The sequence below is a fragment of the Cloeon dipterum genome, chromosome X (genome assembly GCF_949628265.1).
Source record: "Cloeon dipterum chromosome X, ieCloDipt1.1, whole genome shotgun sequence".
NCBI lineage: Eukaryota > Metazoa > Arthropoda > Insecta > Ephemeroptera > Baetidae > Cloeon > Cloeon dipterum.
This window is the reverse complement of record NC_088790.1, coordinates 2,492,980-2,509,532: the sequence shown is the minus strand read 5'-3', so window position 1 is coordinate 2,509,532 and position 16,553 is coordinate 2,492,980. Positions and strand designations below refer to the sequence as shown.

Below are 16,553 nucleotides of genomic sequence, written 5' to 3'. Positions count from 1 at the left end.
CATTTCAACTTGAAACATTTTCCAAAAGTTTTTCTATGAATTACCTATAAGAAAAATTTTATTTGATCCTATAAGAATTTTTATTATAATCCGTAAAATCAAATTGCACGAAAAGGAAATGTTCTTTCACTCATTGTTTAATTTAATCCCTTGTAAATATGTATTTGCCCCGTTGAGTATGTTATTAGATTTTTGTGGAGAAACTCCATTGTTCCGAGACGGATATGTATTCCCGTATAGAAATTCTGGACGCACCGGCTTTTCTCTGCTCACGCCGAGAAACAGGCATGGGAATTTGATCTTTCGCGGCTGTTAAGTGCATGACACAAAAATTTTCTCCGCGCGACACAAATCCGCGGAAATCATGCACGATAGTCGCGCTTTTTCGCTCGCTCGCTCTGCACACCAATTTATTTGTAATTTGTGCCACATTGTGCACCGTCATGCGCCGGATACCGACATTTTTTGCTTTCAAAGGACCGAAGAAATTAAGCAACAGAAAAATGATTTTGGATCCTCACGCTGCGTAAGTAAAACGTGTGCACGATTGAGTTATCCGCCGGTGGCTCGCCGAGACCGAGACAACAAACGCCGGATCGTTTGCAGGCCTAATTCGTCGCTACATTAAAGCCGCCGCTCTGTTTGGAAGGATTAATTTGGCCAAATATATATTTCTTCATCACAGAATCAAGTGTCCGTGACGCAAACCTTAATGCGCACTAATGAATGAAATCTCGCTGTGCGACAAATTGCTTGGAATAGTTTTTATAGGGACGTGTGTCGTCATGATGTAAGAAATTTCTGCTAAGCTTTGGGATGAAGAGATCAATTTGGCTGAAAATCTCATTAAAAACCAATTTCCCGCGCTTTAAAGCACGTGTCACGCCTTTATTAATAATTTTCTGGAAAGTCACGCCCCTATTTCGAATTTCCCGCGATTTTTTTATGATTTTCCTGCGGTTTGTGGCGCGTGCCAAAACTAAATTTTTAATTTTATAGAAAAACACGCCCCCAGTTCAAAATTCCCGCGGCTTTTCAGAGCAATTGAAGGTCAAATTCAACGATTTTCTGCTCTCTGGGAAATATGCCTTATTTCATAATTTTTCCGTTAAACTGTGCCCCCATTTCAAAATCGTCTTAGGTTACGCCCTCTTTCAATGATCGCTGTTCACAGAGACACCTGTTTTGCCGCAACAAGTAGTTTTTCAAACAGTTATACATTAATGCAACACGTTGAAATTAATTGTTTATCGATGTATAAATGGAAAACAGGCAAAACGGCTAATTTACTAATTCACTTTTTGCAAAATATATAAAATCCGATTATTCTCATCAAAATTAATCCTTTAAATTTGTACTCCAGTCAGAAAAACCATATTTTCTATAATCAGAACTAAATGACACAATTCTCACTTGACCCAGCGGTGACATAATTGGCAAAATAAGTTAGCAAACAGCGCGCTGGGCCATCTGCACAAATCCAAGGCAAAAGGCAATTTTGACCATCACTTTTCGAGCGGTGTGCGTTTGCACACAGGCTGAAAACGGCGAGAGCGCGTATATCAAGACAAGGCCGTCGGGCAATAAAGCGATTCCCACGTCTCAGTGCACAACATAGTTGGATGGCCGGCGAGCAGTCGAAGTCGAAACGTGGGTGTCTCGCAGCGCGCGTTTGACATTCAAGACGACCGAGAGCAAACACGTTTTTCTCACCAGCTGCTTCTAATGCAAGCGAGCCTGCGAAAGAGCGAAACTCTGGGAAACGGATCCGCATCCTGACAGGAAAAAGGCTGGAAATATGTTTTAACAAATAATTTAGGCCTCTTTGAATCTTTAAAATCGAAAGTTTCATCAGGATTTTAGTTCAAAACCTCTATATAACGTCAAATGTTTCAATTTTCCAGCGCTTTTTAAAACATTACACGCTTAATTTGTTATTTGTTACAAAACCACGCCCCTCTTTCAAAACTCCCGCAAGTTGTCAGCAGAAACGTTAAAAACAACGATTTTCCTTACGACAAGTTCCACGCCTTCTTTTTTAATTTTCCGGGCAACCAAGCCCGTGTTTCGGATTTCCCGCGATTATATATTGATTTGCCTGCGGTTATTGGTCCAAATTTTATATTTTTTGGAAAACCACGCCCTCATTTCAAAATTCCCACGAGTTTTTCAGTGGAAACGATTTTCTCGCCCTTGAAACACGTACCACGTCTTCTTTTTTAATGTTCTGGGGAACTTTTCAAAATTACTACGTATTACGTCCTTATATAATGGTCAGTTTTCAGCAAATTTTTGAAATATTAAAGACAAAGCAGCAATTTTACTAATAACACATTTTAAAAAACCGATTATTTAAAATTAAAAACCAATTATTGCGTATTCTCATGCAATCTCTTTGTGAAATCCTGGTATAAATTCCGCACTTCTACAGGAAAAGCAAATTAAAATCTCTGTGCAATGGAGTCATTTGTTGTGCTGTCTCGACAAATACGGTAAATACACGACATGCCTCTCAGAAGATGCAGTTTACGTCGTGCTCAAGTCAAGTGACCCTCGTTAGCCTCCTCCTTTTTATGTACATGGAGGAGATTGCACAATGAGCCATGGGATGAATTATTGCGATCGATTTTTCCTTCATCCTCATTTTGGTAGCACGCTAGTTACTTCGCTTTGAAAGTGTGAAAAGGGCGTACGCGCAGCGAATAAAATGAATTTATTTAGCGCAATTTCAGTCCCACGCTTGGACATTTATTTTTCTTGCTGTCACGGTCGCCAACTAGGCCCAAAAATTCGATTCTAAAATTTTCAAGATTGAATTTTACGCAATGCTTTAAGCTTGTTAATTTATTGGCAGAGACTTTGATGGCCCTCGCGATAAATGCCGACCCACACGAGCAGTGTAAAAAGCGAAATTAGCTGCTTCTATTTGTACTCAAAAGCCGCGGCTATCGTGCCGGCGCATCTTCGCGCTTTTATATCCGCGTTTTGCATTCGAGAGTAAATCAACTCGAGCCGAGAGGCAGCCTTGAAAGGAACGTTCCTTTTTTTTCACTTAACAACTTTTGATTTGTGTCGACACCCACGACTTTTCACTGCAGCCGCACCCCATTTCCTCCGAGCAGACGTTTTTGGATGGACTGCTGTTTTGCAAACAAAGTGCATTCAATGCCGCCCTGTTCACAAATAAGCCATTATCTGAGAGACCCTCAGCGTGAAACTCGCGTCAAAACAGAATAATCGCACGGTCACACGTGTTCAAACACCTGTGTGAATGCCATCTTAAGAGCTAGATAATTCTGCCTTTGAGCTTGCTTAGAGGCCATTTGAAAATAAATAATGAAAATAATTGAACTATTGTCTTAGTTAGTGAAGGATCGTTTTTCAGTTTCAAAGCTGAAAGGAACCTTGATGATTGATTGGAACTCTATTTTTGACAGGTTCAGTCGATTCATAAGATGGTCAAATTAGGTTGCAATTTCGGCAAATCAACAGAGAAATGTATAAACCGTTACTTTTGGCGGGTTTTTGGTCTGAATTAATCTAGCAGGAAATACGACGGAGTTTGTCGAAAATCAAGATGGAGAACGATTGGTTGACAAGCCTTTAGTCTCGCTTCCTATATTATGGTTTCTCTGACTGTCACTGTGGCGCTGCAGTCTCGATCTTGGGCCAATCAGAGATAACTCTTCTCTCATTATTGGCGTTCTTTTTCAAAAAAAAAAAAAAACCCCGCCAAATTAACGATTTCTATATTTTTAACGTCTTTTTTAACTGATTAAAAAGCGATTTTTGGTTGTCTATGACCCTCAGAATTCGATTGGCATTGGCATGGTCAAAAATTAAATTCTAATGATGCATTAATTGGTAACACACCTCATGATTCCGCTATACATTTTATTATTTTAGATATTAATGGAAGATTAAAACAGTATGGTTTTGGCTCATCTAGAAAATTAAACGAAGCGGTCATCGTTATGCAAACCGCAAATCGAGCCAATTAAGTTTAAGAAAGAGAGCTCACTATTCTTTCAATTAAACGGTTTCAACGGCAATTAACTCGTAATGAAAGAACGGCGCCTTCTCGTGTTTCGTCCACGTCTTCAAATTTGCTTCATTTAACTTGCTAAGCGTTTTTTTAATACAGAAAATTACTCGAAAAAAATTAAACGGGTTGTCAATGAATTTAGACAAACGGTTCTAACGGTGTGCGAATTTTGAGGAAGAATTGCCCAAATTGTGAAATAAATCGTTCACAGTTTTCCGTATAATCCAATATAACGATATGTGGTAAATTAAATAATGATTGAAATCTAGCTGCGTAATTTTCAATTAAATTAGGCGCTGAAAATTACGCAGCTAGATTTTAGAGTTAGAAATGCATCGCAGCAGTCAAATCTCGCTGTTGCGGCCAAGGTGTGTTGGAACTGTTTCCAGCAGGGACACAGTTTCAGAAATTGCGCACAGCCGCGCAGGGGAGAATCATTATTTAATTTACCACATATCGTTATACCAATTTAAATTCAAAATCTCCCTATTTATAATCATATTCTGTTGTTATTTTATTTCCTTGGTGCGGCGCCTGTGGATGAATCTAATGAAAATACCTGGAGGAGGATCGACGCGCGAGGTCAAAAGCATCAGCGTTGAGAAAAACGATCGGAGAGAGAAGAGAGTGAGTGAATGAACAGTTAAAAATCTCGTTCGCCGCGCGACCGTGTGCAATCAGAGAGCTCTCTTCTTGCTTCTTGCCCATCTCATACCGCTGCTTGTTCTCTTTTCAATACATACACACACTGCTAGAGCTTAAACTCGCGCATATTTATGCATATGCGAGATTCCTGTCCAACGAAAACCAACCAACATGCAGAAATAAATATGAAAATCACGCACGAAGGCTCAACAACTGCAATTATATTTGCTCGAAAGTAATTATGAAGTTCTTCCGACACATGACATGCGAGTTTAATGTTTGTCCTTGTAGTTTTTAGTTCCGTACATTGTTTTCATGATAATTTTAAGGCCCTACAGAGCTTGATTCCCTGATTTATTTGATATGAGTAATTAGCAAAAACGGAAGGAATCGATGATTATTTTATCTGGGATCCATACCATCAAATGAGCATTTTAAAATTCGATTATTACTTTCAAATTAGTAAATTGATCATTTAATCAGATTTTTTTCAAAAAAATCATAGCGAAAACGCTCTTTGAGATCGCAATAAAAAATTACGTTGAATCTAAATGCCATCATTCCTTTTTTGTTTTCCAAGGAACCACGCCCCCTTTAGAAACACCCGCGATTTTTCAGTAAAAACGTTAAATTTCCTAATTTCCCCCGTGAAATAACGCCTTTATTAGAATAAGAATGCCCCCAATTTATAAATTAGCACCAATTCTCAGTTAAATCGTAGTTTTAAGATTTTCCCGCTTTTGCAGCACGTGCCACGCCTCCTTTGTTTGATTAACTGAATAACGCGAATTAAAATGTTAACCGATATATTTAACGATCTTCTCGCCTTTTGCGACACGTGTTACGCCTACTTTATTCATTTTCCGGGAAATCAAACTCTCATTTCAAAATTCGCGGGAGTTACGCCCTCTTCCAGCAGTCACTGTTTACAGAGATTACGTTTCAAGTGTTTTCGATACCGAAAACTGCAATTTTCAACGATTTAACTCGCTGGAAAAATAATTAATTCTTTATTTTTTTGGTAAAAACCTTAAAATTCAGCAAGAATTGGAAGGATTATCACGAAATCAATGAGTTCTGAATTTCCTTTAGAGCAACAGTTCAACATTTGTAATTTGATATTCCATTCACAATTGAAATTATTCATTCCAGCTGCAGCGAGGTCACATGAGTTCACAAGCGCATAAATCTTTCTTTCCTGTATATTAAGCACAATTTGTTCCTCGCGTAAATAGTGGAATGAAAGCACGTTTGACCAATAAACTCTATCGGCCCCAGCGTAAATAAAGGCAACAGAACTACGACATGCATAATTGATTCTCAATATTATTATCCCCGTATTTGATCTGCGCAGGACAAGGCCGTCGAGAGACAAAGTAGCATTTAACGCCGGCGGCGTCGAATTAAAATCCAGTCGCTGCGCGGATAATAATTTCAGTTTTATCAGAACGCGTGGTGTAATCGCTCGACTCGACTCGACACTACACGACACGACACTACACTACACAGCAGCCATACTACTCCCGATGCCAAGTGTATTTATCGCCCATCTGGCGCCGAATGGCCTTTCTTTTCCATTGTGTTTGCCGAATGACGTAACTTTATTTATCTGTGCAAGGTCGCGCGAATTCTGTCAAAAGCTGCACATCTGGTCTGCTTGTCGCTCTCAAGAACACACGGCCCACGCGGCCCATTAATTGCACCTTTTCTCCTCAATGACGACTCATTCAAAGCTGCGCGTACACTTCCTCCGCAATAAAGACAGATTGTTTTGAAACATATTTGTTTGTTTAACCCAGAAAAGAGCTAGCAATGTTTTTTCAGCAGTTTTTTGATAAATCATTAAATTCTCGTTAATTCTACAGGTGGTGTAATAAATAGATGGCGCCACCGCTTACTTCTGATTTTAATCGAAAACAGTTTTTCAAAACAAATCATCTTTGCTGACGTGTCCACGGCGATTTTTGAATAATTTTAAGGAATTCAATGCACAGAAGCAGAATTGGGTTTAAAATCGTAGCGGGAATGCATTAAAATTGAAATTAACTGCTGGCGCCATCTAATGGTGGCTCTTCAAACACTTAGAATGGCTTTCGCAATGGTGAATAGGGGAATTTTTTTATTCGACGGAGTTTGTGAGCTTAAGGAGACTTCGAAGGTAAAAAAAGTCCTGACGGGAAAATGTTTTAAAATCGAATGGGTCACTTTTTCACTTTTCGGAAAATTTGCCAATTTGTAGAATTCTTTTGTTAATTTATTTAAATATTTTATTTTCGGAAACAAAACAATAATGCAGTGGAGTTTTAGTCTCCTTTCGGAATATTTTTAGTCTCTTGCTCTACGGTTAATCGTTAGAAATTACAAAATCCAGAATTAATCCTTGTGTGAAATTTTCAATTTTTTCCAGAAAGCCAAAAATGACTCGCTGATCGATTTTACTCATCAAACAGTAACTACAAATCAAATTTCAGCTGAATTGAGCAAAAACTGCAATATTGAATCAAATTTGAAATTTTGGGAAGTTAAAAAAATCATTAAAATACCGTCCTATAAATTTTGTTTGCCACTGTAGATGGTTCTCATTATAAATCCTGATAACTTTTACGTAAAATTTAAGGATTTAATTCGATTTAAATTTGTAAGAGCTTTATAAAGAAAATTTGATTTCCAAAAGCCCCTGTACTTTTTAAATAAATTTAGCTATTGTTAAAAAAACGTCGAGGAAATGATTGAAAAAGATTAGTTTGAACCAAAAACATATAGATAAGTGCTACTAATTACAAATTTTATTTTTCGATTTCTGTCAATTTAAAAGTGCAGTGTTCATACCATTGTTCCGGTGTTGCCGAAGGTAGGCAGGGGTCGTCCGGGTTTGGTCCGTTAAACAGACTGCATCCTGGTCACCTGGCTTTGTTTGTTTCCCGCAGCTGGCACACTTGACAGCACTTTTCCCGACGTTTGCGACGGAAAACACAAAATAATCCTAAGCTTATTCGAGACTACAAAGCGCGCCGCCGGCAGAACTGGCAGAATCGACAGTTCGGAGGCCTTCAGGGTTGGCAGACCTCCAAGGGTCCGCGGACACTCCCACGAGAAAACAGACAAATCAAAAACAGCGAGATGCACACAAAAGCGCGAGTGTGAGGCGAGCGAACGAGCGAGTTCGTCAGACTAGACATGGCCAAATAAAAATCGATTTTTAATATCGATATTTTTTCTGACGATATTTATCGATTTTTATCGATGTTTTTTTGTGGCTTAACATAGGTTATATAGGACGATATTTTAACGTCGATATTTTTTCAGACGATATATATCGATTTATATCGATAGTCAAAAACATTTGGTGATGTCTACGTCAGACTGCACCGCGTCCGCAGCCACGATACGACTCCGCACACGTTCCCCTCCGACGCCGGGCTCACTGCGACCTGCACCGAAGGGGAACCCCCTCGCGAGTGTGTTGTGAGTACCTTTGCTTTGCGGTGGCTCGCAGGCACAGGCACAGGCAAACGCCGCGCGGACAATGTGAACGTGTCTCTGCGTGTATTGTGCACGCACAGCAAGCAGCAAAAGGTGTATTTTGTATGTGCTCAGGTGCGTCCATGTCCATATCGCCGCCGTGTACACACACATTCGCAGCAAGGAGCAGGACGCGGAAAATCCAACAACGCTTTAAATTCAAGACACACGCCGAGTCTTTTAACTGATTAGGAGAAGCCCATTACATTATGCATCACTGATAAAAATAAAAATGAATACGAAAAATGTTCACTAAAGCCATTTAAAGAAGAAAAAAGCCGATATGTAAATAAATACAATGACTTCCAAATGGGTGACAAAAAATGACTAAATAAATTATTGCAAAGTTTGCAATTTTGAATAACTGGAAATAATGAGTTCACCGGATTCTTTGGGAAACTAGATAAACTAGAGCCAGAATTTTAAATGGGGGCGTGGTTCCCTCCATATTAGAATGAAAATTTAGCGAAAAGCGCGGGAAAATCGTAGAATTTCACGTTTTTACTGAAAAATCGCAGTAAATTTGAAATTGGGGCGTGGTTCTTCGGAAAATAAAAAGAAGGCGTGGCCCGGCTCGTGTTTTGAAACTTCGGAAAATCTTTATTAATTTTGATGAGAATTCACGGGAAATTTTGAAATGGGAAGCGTAAATCCCCTGAAAATAACAAAGAAGACGTGTGTGGCACATGTTTGAAAACGCGGGGATATCGTTAAATTTAATGTCTAATTCACTGAGAATTTTAAATATCCCCGGAAAAGAAACAAAGGAGGCGTTGCACCTCTCACAAAGTGCGAGAAAATTTGGAGTTTCTCCCATTAATCGCGGTAAGATATCTTTAAATGGTATTGAAATAAAGGCGTGTTGTAACGAGCGGAAAATCATAGAATTAGACACTTTTATCCAGGTTTTATGATAAAATTGATGATTAATAGTTTGTCACAGATTCATGAATCTTCAAATTGCTTGAAAACTCAATATTTTCACTTCATTTAACGGGTGATTAGCGCAGTGCAAAATATAAGAGCGACGAAATTATTCACGAATTTGTGAGTCATAAGTGCGAGAGCAAAATAAACAGACACCAAATAGATAAGTGTTTACACTGATAAGGCAATAAAAAGGCGCCAAGTAAGTGGGACGGGCGTAATGTAAATTTAAACTCGAATAAAGAACTGATTGCAGTGTGCTCTATAGTTTTTAAACAAAATAAGAAGCGGTCATGTATTAATCAACTCTTTATTGTACATATGGAAAATCTCAGTTAATTTGGACGAGCAGAACTTCTCTCTGGTGTGATCATATTAGAAGCCAAGAACCAAAATGTTGACTCAGCTAATGGAGAGTACTTGCGTGACAAGTCGAAATGAAGCGCTTTTACTGGTTTTCTGGTTCACGCGGCGGCTCCTCAGGTGGCTGGCCCATCGTGCGTCTGAAGTTGTCGATTAGATCTGGATTAGTCGCCTGCAACTGCTGCGCCAAACTCTGTCCACTACATACCGAATAACATTTTAGTAAAAAGGGACTAGAAGGGAGGAAAATAAATCACTTACGCTTGCATTAAAGCGTCTACGCTGCCACCAGCCATAATGTCATTCATTCTGTAAATAAAATTAACATAAATACAGATAAAAATATTAAAACGGTGTTCGGCTTCGAAAACATTGAAATTTTTAAAATGTGAGCGCTAATCTTGGATTCTAAATATAAAAATGCAAAAACTGCACACGGTTTAACTCGTCTTGACCTTCCCTGGTGAGCTGAATGGATTTGGGGGGTCCACCCTTCATCCCTTAGCCCCTGTTGCCCAAAACCTCACTACAAGAGTCACAGATTGAATTTTTTAAATTTTCCAGAATTTGTGTGCATTTCTTTTAGTCTTAACAGCCCAAAAAATAATCAAACTCACACTCTGCTCATATTTGGGTCATTCATGAGCTGCGTGGCCATGTTGACAAGGGCTGGATTGTTGAGTAGCTGGCCAAATTGGAAGCCTCCTTGCTGGAAGGCCGAGGTCAGGTTAGGTGCTTGTTGAGGCGTGCTCGTTTGCTGCTGCTGTCCCACAATGTCTTGAGAAATCCTCAGGTTGTTTGTGTAGGTTTCATTTCCTGGCTCGAGCTCCAGCGCCTTCTGGTAGCTGTCGATCGCCTCTGCATGCATTTTGAGCTGTGCATACGCAACCCTGTGGAAAATCGGGTTGAAAAATGGTCATCAAAAGGGATGTGTAAATGTTTATTAATTTCTGCTTTTGTTTTGATCAGCAAATAATGACTGTTTGATCATGCCGAATAATTGCGATTTTGAAGAGTATAATCAGTGGTGAATGTCAAAATTACAAAAGGTGTGGCGTGCGTTTCAAAAAGTGGGAAAATCGTAAAATTAGATATTACGAATTTCCAGAGAATTACGATTTTGCTGATAACATAACGAAGAACAAAATGTGCCAAACAGCTTATAAGACAATAATTGATAAAAATACCAAGCAAACAGTAAAAAATTATATTTAAACATGAACTTGATCAATTCTCACCCCATTCTTCCATAGGCCTTACTGTAGGAGGGGTCAATCTGAATGGCAGTCTTGCAGTCCATAACAGCCGCGTGGAAGTTGCCTAATTTGTTGTAAGCAGCGGCTCTGTTGCAGTAGTAAACCGCGTTTTTGCCGTCGAACATAATAGCTCTGAAAGACAAAATTAAATATAATTACATAAGTCAATTTCCTTTTATGTATTTCCTCACCTGGTGTATTGGTCAACAGCCATCACATGATTATCTTCCTTGACCAGATTGTTTCCCACAAGCTTGCACTTTTCCGCCTCCGCCTTAGCGTCGACAGGAGCTTCCGGAGCACCAGAGAACGGATTCTGTGACAAGAACAAAATTTAATTTAAATTTTTATATTATAAAAATACGCACTGTTTGATTCTGGAAGAGGGAGAGAAGAGGGGGTTGGCCGGCCGCAGTGATGTCCTGCGGGGCGATGTTGTAGGCACTCTCAAGACACTGCATGGCCACCTCGAGGCTCTCAGTCAGCTCCTCCGAAGGCCGGTTCGCCTTCACTTCTTCGGCCAGAAAGCCGAGGAAGCTGCTGACCAGCCTCTTGCGATCGTCCATGCTCTGCAAAAAGTAAACAAAACAACATGCGCATCAGTTTTCTTGGTTTTGCGGATTTTTCATGAAGAAAAACTGATTTTTAGAAGGAGTAATGGAAATTAATAATTAATTAATTGATTATAAAGGAAAGTACCTTGGAAATGAAGCCGAAATCCGTACGAATTTGGCCTTAAACTGAATTTCCTGAGTGACTCAGTCCGTATTCCGTTTACAGCTGTGGTTCAAAGATTTCCTTTAACAGCCGCCAGGTGGCAGACAAATGCAGGCAGATTGATAACAAAAAAGGGGCGTGCCAGTTCTGTCTGTGTCTGGCGGTGTGGGAAGAGGAGCAATGATGTCAGGAGCGAAAATCATTTTTATTGTTGACTTTTCTCACTGTTGAAATATCGATTTCAATCTAATTTTCATTATTCTGAAGCGAGAAATTAACATTTAGTCATGGTAAGCCTGTAAAAATGTCTGTTCCTATTTGAAAAACTAATTTATTGCAGTTCAAAATTGGCCTCGTGCGATGTGCTGGAAAAATTCCCTCTTCGCTGCGGCTCGTCGCCCCGGCTGCAAACTTCTGCTCGCAAAAAGAAGTTCAGCACCATCAGAAGCCGGCTGTGGCTGTCCAAATTCCTGTGCAAGCGCCTCTTCTGAAGGAGAAGGTGACTGACCTGACAGTGCTGTCCGTGCTGAAGGGGCTGAAGGACTCGCCAAGCCCTGCCTTGCTCTACGGACTGTCAGGACTCATTCCCTTTGTAGCCGTTCCTGTTTACACCCTTTCATCTGGCACCTTCTGCCCTCTCATGGGTTCCATCCAGTTATGGTAAACGTTTTTGTTTATATTTTTTAGCTGTTTATACCAAAATTCGATTTTATTACAAACATTTTTATACATTTTCATTCGTTGATATACATACGTTAATTTGGCACAAAAACTGATTTTCATCATAACATAATTACAAATTTTTCATTTATTAATGGCAAAATTAATATTTTCCTCTCAAAAAAATTAAAAAAAATCAGAGACAATTTTTCTAAAATAGTTTGTAAATTTTAAAAGGCCTATTTATGCGTCTTTTTAATAATTAATTTTTTTAATAAAAAACCCTTCTAAAAGACCGTTTTTTATTTCAGGTACGGTGCCTCAATTCTGTCCTTCCTGGGAGGCGTGCGGTGGGGCCACGCTCTGCATCCTGCGTCGGCAGGAATGACCTTTGAGAACCTGGGCGTGAGCGTGGCTCCCTCCCTGGTGGCCGTGGCAGCCCTAGGTTTGCCTTACGCGCCTGGCGTGCTGACCGTCGCCACAGGCCTCACGGGCGCTGCCTACTTCGATTTGGCGAGGAGCAAATCGTCGTATCCGCATTGGTTCAAGTCGCTGCGTCTAGTCCTTTCCTCCGTGGCGGTGGCCTCGCTCCTCTCGGCCCTGGCCCTGAGCTATACTCATAAGAAAGAGGAGAAAAATAAAGAAAACAGCCAGCACTGAATTTTAGATCTAATTCGGCAGTATAAAGCATTAAATTAATTTGTTCTGGTTTCCAACTGGATTGTGATTTTGATTTATTTATTATTTATTAATACTGATGGATGATTTAATAGGAAATTTACAAGGTTATCTAAATAAATTTAAAACATAGCAAATCAATTGGCAGTATGGTTATATATTTAATATTAATTTGCGATTTACGTGAAGGCTTGTGAGAATTTCAGCTAAAGTTGAAAAGAAATGCGATGATGTGTTGTTGAAGAGATCAATAAAATACGAGTTTTGTTTCAAATTCCATTTATTTTTTAAACACAGGAAACATTTAATTTTAAAAATTATTGTTTTTCCTCACATATAGTTCCCGCTGGGATTTATTAGATTGCCTAATTGAGTTGGTCCTCTAAGTTTAAACAAATTTCATAAATTTTCCGGTATTCACATTTTAATAAACTTTTTATAATTAGAATCTGTACAGCGGGACGAATCGAATGATGTTAACTTTCATCCTTTTTGCAAAAGTTGGTGATTTCCCCAAAATTTTCCGGCAAAATAGTGCTCTGGGGAGATCGCATGAACAAATGTAACGGCTTGTAGAAGTATTCTAATTTTTCCACGGTAGTTTTTTTAAAATCAAGCTCCTAATTTAGCAATTTAAAATTTTAGAAAAAATATAGTCCAATTTGTTTACGGCTTTTCCGCGAAATCGGGAGAATAAATACTTTTTGCTGCTGGATTCTTAGAAGTTTACATTTTTGGAATCTACTTAGCGAGACAAATCGATTCAAGTGCCATCTTCATACTTTTTCTAACTTGCTGATTTTTCCAAAAAAATTTCCAATAGAAAGCGGTTTGGGAAAATCGAGTGTTGAAATTTAACGGTTTTTAGTAGAGCTTGGCTTTTTTCTGAGACAGTTTTTTTTAATCAAGCATTAATTATTGTGTTTTAAATGTCTTTTCCGGGAAATTGGAAATTATTTTCAGGAGGACGTTTTAAAAATTACAAGATTTTTTCTCTTAAGTTGAATGGTTCTATTGAGAATCAGTAAAAATATGCTACCCAAAATCACGAATAGTGTGCTTTATGTAGGAGCTGAAAGGATTTCACTTCGAAAAGCGAGAGAGAAGAGTGAGATGAAAAGGAGCGGCGTGCTCGCTGATGCAGCAGGAATAAAAATTATTCACGCCTGAAGAATATTTAATTTTTGGGGAAGACGCTTCATTTGCGATCTCATTTCTTGCTCATTTGATGAAAAGCCGGGCGGGCGGGCGGGTGCGTGCGTGCGTGTTCGAGGGGTAAAAGCAAGTCGTGCGTGAGCGATGAAAGAATTTTAAATGACAGCTCAAATTGGTTCCTCCTTTGTATTAAAGAATGTGCATGCCATCATCTTGTTCCATTTATACCAACAGCTCAAATTTTTTGCAATCAATTAGGTAGAAAGGCATACAAAATTATCCCGGAGAAAATTATTTTTTTCTAGTTACAAAAAAAATCATGGAAACGTGCCAAATAAAATAAGGTTTTTCCGTGGTGCACGTTCAAATCTCGAAATTTAAATATTTTCTACGGCTAAAAGCTGTTAATGACCGTCTTTGATGAAGTTTCCGAGCACACCAATCGATTCTTGAGGGTCGAATTAGTTAAAGGGGATATTTTTTCCGACCGCAAGAAGTGCAGCGGGACGTATACGAACTTTTTTCCCGCCAAAACAATTTGAACGTATATACGCATGCGTCAGAGCTGGTTTAAGCACTTGCAGAGGGATCGCCTGAACGAATGACTTCTTTGTCAGACTCAGTCAGCTCTGACGCATGCGCACATCTCGCATTCATATTGTTTTGGCGGGAGAAAAAGTTCGCACGCCGCGCTGCACTTTTTAATCGGAAAAAATATCCATTTTACCTTATTCGACCCTCAAGAATCGATTAGTGTGCTCAGAAACTTCGTCAAAAACGATCTTTAAGGATCTAGATATTGACAAAATTTTCAAATTGAAAAATTATTGCATATAGGGGGGCACCAGTTTGGTTTTATAATTCGGAAAGCTGGTCAAATAATACAAAAATTAGTTCGTGTATTCCGTCGCCAAATTTCTCGGAAAAGTTGATTCAAATATAAAAAAATTAAAATAGCTTGATTACATGACAAAATATATAACTAAGAAAAAATTAAAACTACCGCAAAGCTGTTAAATTTCTGCATTTCCATTTTCCAGGACATTTTCTTATTTCAAATTTTAATAAAAAAATATCACTCTCTTCGTGCCTTTAATATTTTTTTTTAAATTTATAAACATTTGCATTGACAGTTGCCTCGAGTCTGAACAAATATATTGAGCTTGCGCACATTTTCCACCCCTTGCCGATGGCTTGCACCCACTCGCTTCTCGCAACTTTTTCATCCAATCGTTGGCTGAATAAAAAATTCGGAGCGCAATAAGATTCGACAAGGATCTCGCTTGGCTGGCGAAGAAATAAATGGAATAAGTAATACCACCCTCGTTATAAGGGGGTGACAGCCAGCAGGCAGCAAGCAAAGGGGCGGCTGCCTGTTCAATTTGGACCCGAATTCAAATTACGCGATCAGAGGCTTGTCATTTGCTTTGACGAAGAGAAAAAAGAAGCAAAAATTAGATAAAAGATGAATCGCGAGGGAGAAAAAGAGTGTGCCTGCGCGCCTTGGCAGGAGAAAGACATTTTTTCTTTCACAGGAAGGAAAAATTATTTTAAATTGTTGACTGCAAATCGGGAACGGGCAAAAGCTAAATTTCAGGTTTTGCAAAATTTCTCGTAAAATTAATGATTTTTGGCTTGATTTCGATTCCTTCATCTTGCCCCGATTGAAACTGTCGAGAATAAATTCCTTAAATTGTGGAAAATCGTGATTTTACATTGGAAATAATGCTTTCTTCCAATTTTTAAAGAATCTGTTTCAATTATTATGCGTTTAAAAAATCTTTAAACATTCTTTGGATTATAATTGTATTTTTAAATTAATATTTTCTCTTTTGGTGAGTTCAAAGCGATTTTCTAGACAAAATAAACTCTGGTGCAGCCATTTTCGGCATGCAGCAATTTGCTAGGGCGCTTGGAAATTTTCCATTTTAATTATCTGCCTCTCCATCTGAGCACTTATTCGCTTTCTTTTCATCAACCCCTGAAATTTGCGTTTTCTTTATTCTTTTCCTCCTATGAAATACTAATAGGGAGGAAAAAAGCGTCCGCCCCCTGCTCCCTTTTTTAACTTAATGAGCAACACCCCGGCCACGCTGCCTTTTTTCTAAATTAAACAATTCCGAGGAATTCCCTCTTGCATGCAATCTATTTTAATTTGAAGGTGCACCGCCGACGCCGCTTTTTTCTTTTAGGGGACAATATGCGACGTAATTTCTCAAGAGGGTGACATTCAAATCTTATTTTCCAACAAATAAATCTATGCCGTACAAGTGAAAATCCAGAAAATGCTTCTTGTTCCTCGCGTCTCAAGGCGCAAATTAAGCAATTTTTGGAAACGAATTTAAAGGCCAACCTCTTAAATCATTTTAATTTTACTTTTATTCACCTTAAGAACACAAAAGAGACATTTATAAATGAAAAAATCGCCTTAATTTGCCCCTAAACCCGTTCCTGAGCGCCCTTGATACCTTTCAAAGGTCGAATTGCACAATATTCTGAAAGCTCTCGACTTGGCCGTTCCAACGATGCGTGTAAATGTAAATATTGCAAATCGAACCATTCAGGCGTCGTTAAAAAGGATATCG

At 38.9% G+C, this 16,553-nt stretch overlaps 3 protein-coding genes across 3 annotated transcripts in view; 1 reads left to right on the top strand and 2 right to left on the bottom strand.

Moving 5' to 3' along the window:
- Window positions 1-7,857, bottom strand: part of LOC135945377 (uncharacterized) — a 44,141-nt gene extending 36,284 nt beyond the window's left edge. Inside the window, exon 1 of the mRNA XM_065493011.1 lies at window positions 7,520-7,857. Coding sequence (XP_065349083.1) covers window positions 7,520-7,522 — 3 coding nt within the window. The 5' untranslated portion in view covers window positions 7,523-7,857. The remainder of the gene's footprint in view (window positions 1-7,519) is intronic.
- Window positions 7,858-9,435: 1,578 nt separating this feature from the next.
- On the bottom strand, window positions 9,436-11,618 carry LOC135946133 (small glutamine-rich tetratricopeptide repeat-containing protein alpha-like). The gene is made up of 7 exons (XM_065494196.1): window positions 11,458-11,618; window positions 11,127-11,327; window positions 10,950-11,074; window positions 10,741-10,890; window positions 10,120-10,392; window positions 9,764-9,811; window positions 9,436-9,702 (listed from the first exon to the last, which is right to left on the bottom strand). The coding sequence occupies exons 2-7, from the start codon at window positions 11,322-11,324 to the stop codon at window positions 9,588-9,590; spliced, it is 909 nt and encodes a 302-aa protein (XP_065350268.1). The 5' UTR covers window positions 11,325-11,327; window positions 11,458-11,618; the 3' UTR covers window positions 9,436-9,587.
- A 13-nt stretch (window positions 11,619-11,631) lies between these two features.
- Window positions 11,632-12,856, top strand: LOC135946134 (transmembrane protein 69-like). The gene is made up of 3 exons (XM_065494197.1): window positions 11,632-11,765; window positions 11,816-12,135; window positions 12,447-12,856. Exons 1-3 carry the CDS (start codon window positions 11,763-11,765, stop codon window positions 12,793-12,795), a joined length of 672 nt encoding a protein of 223 aa, XP_065350269.1. The 5' UTR covers window positions 11,632-11,762; the 3' UTR covers window positions 12,796-12,856.
- The last annotated feature ends 3,697 nt before the right edge of the window (window positions 12,857-16,553 follow it).

Bases quoted from the DNA above. Each gene is read 5' to 3' on its own strand.
- LOC135946133 (XM_065494196.1), bottom strand. From the start codon at position 11,324: ATGGACGATCGCAAGAGGCTGGTCAGCAGCTTCCTCGGCTTTCTGGCC. The intron at 10,393-10,740 runs GTGAGAATTGAT...GATTTTCCACAG, and splicing joins AAGGCCTATGGAAGAATGGG to GGTTGCGTATGCACAGCTCA. The intron at 9,703-9,763 runs GTAAGTGATTTA...TTCGGTATGTAG, and splicing joins GTAGACGCTTTAATGCAAGC to TGGACAGAGTTTGGCGCAGC.
- LOC135946134 (XM_065494197.1), top strand. The intron at 12,136-12,446 runs GTAAACGTTTTT...TTTTTATTTCAG, and splicing joins ATGGGTTCCATCCAGTTATG to GTACGGTGCCTCAATTCTGT.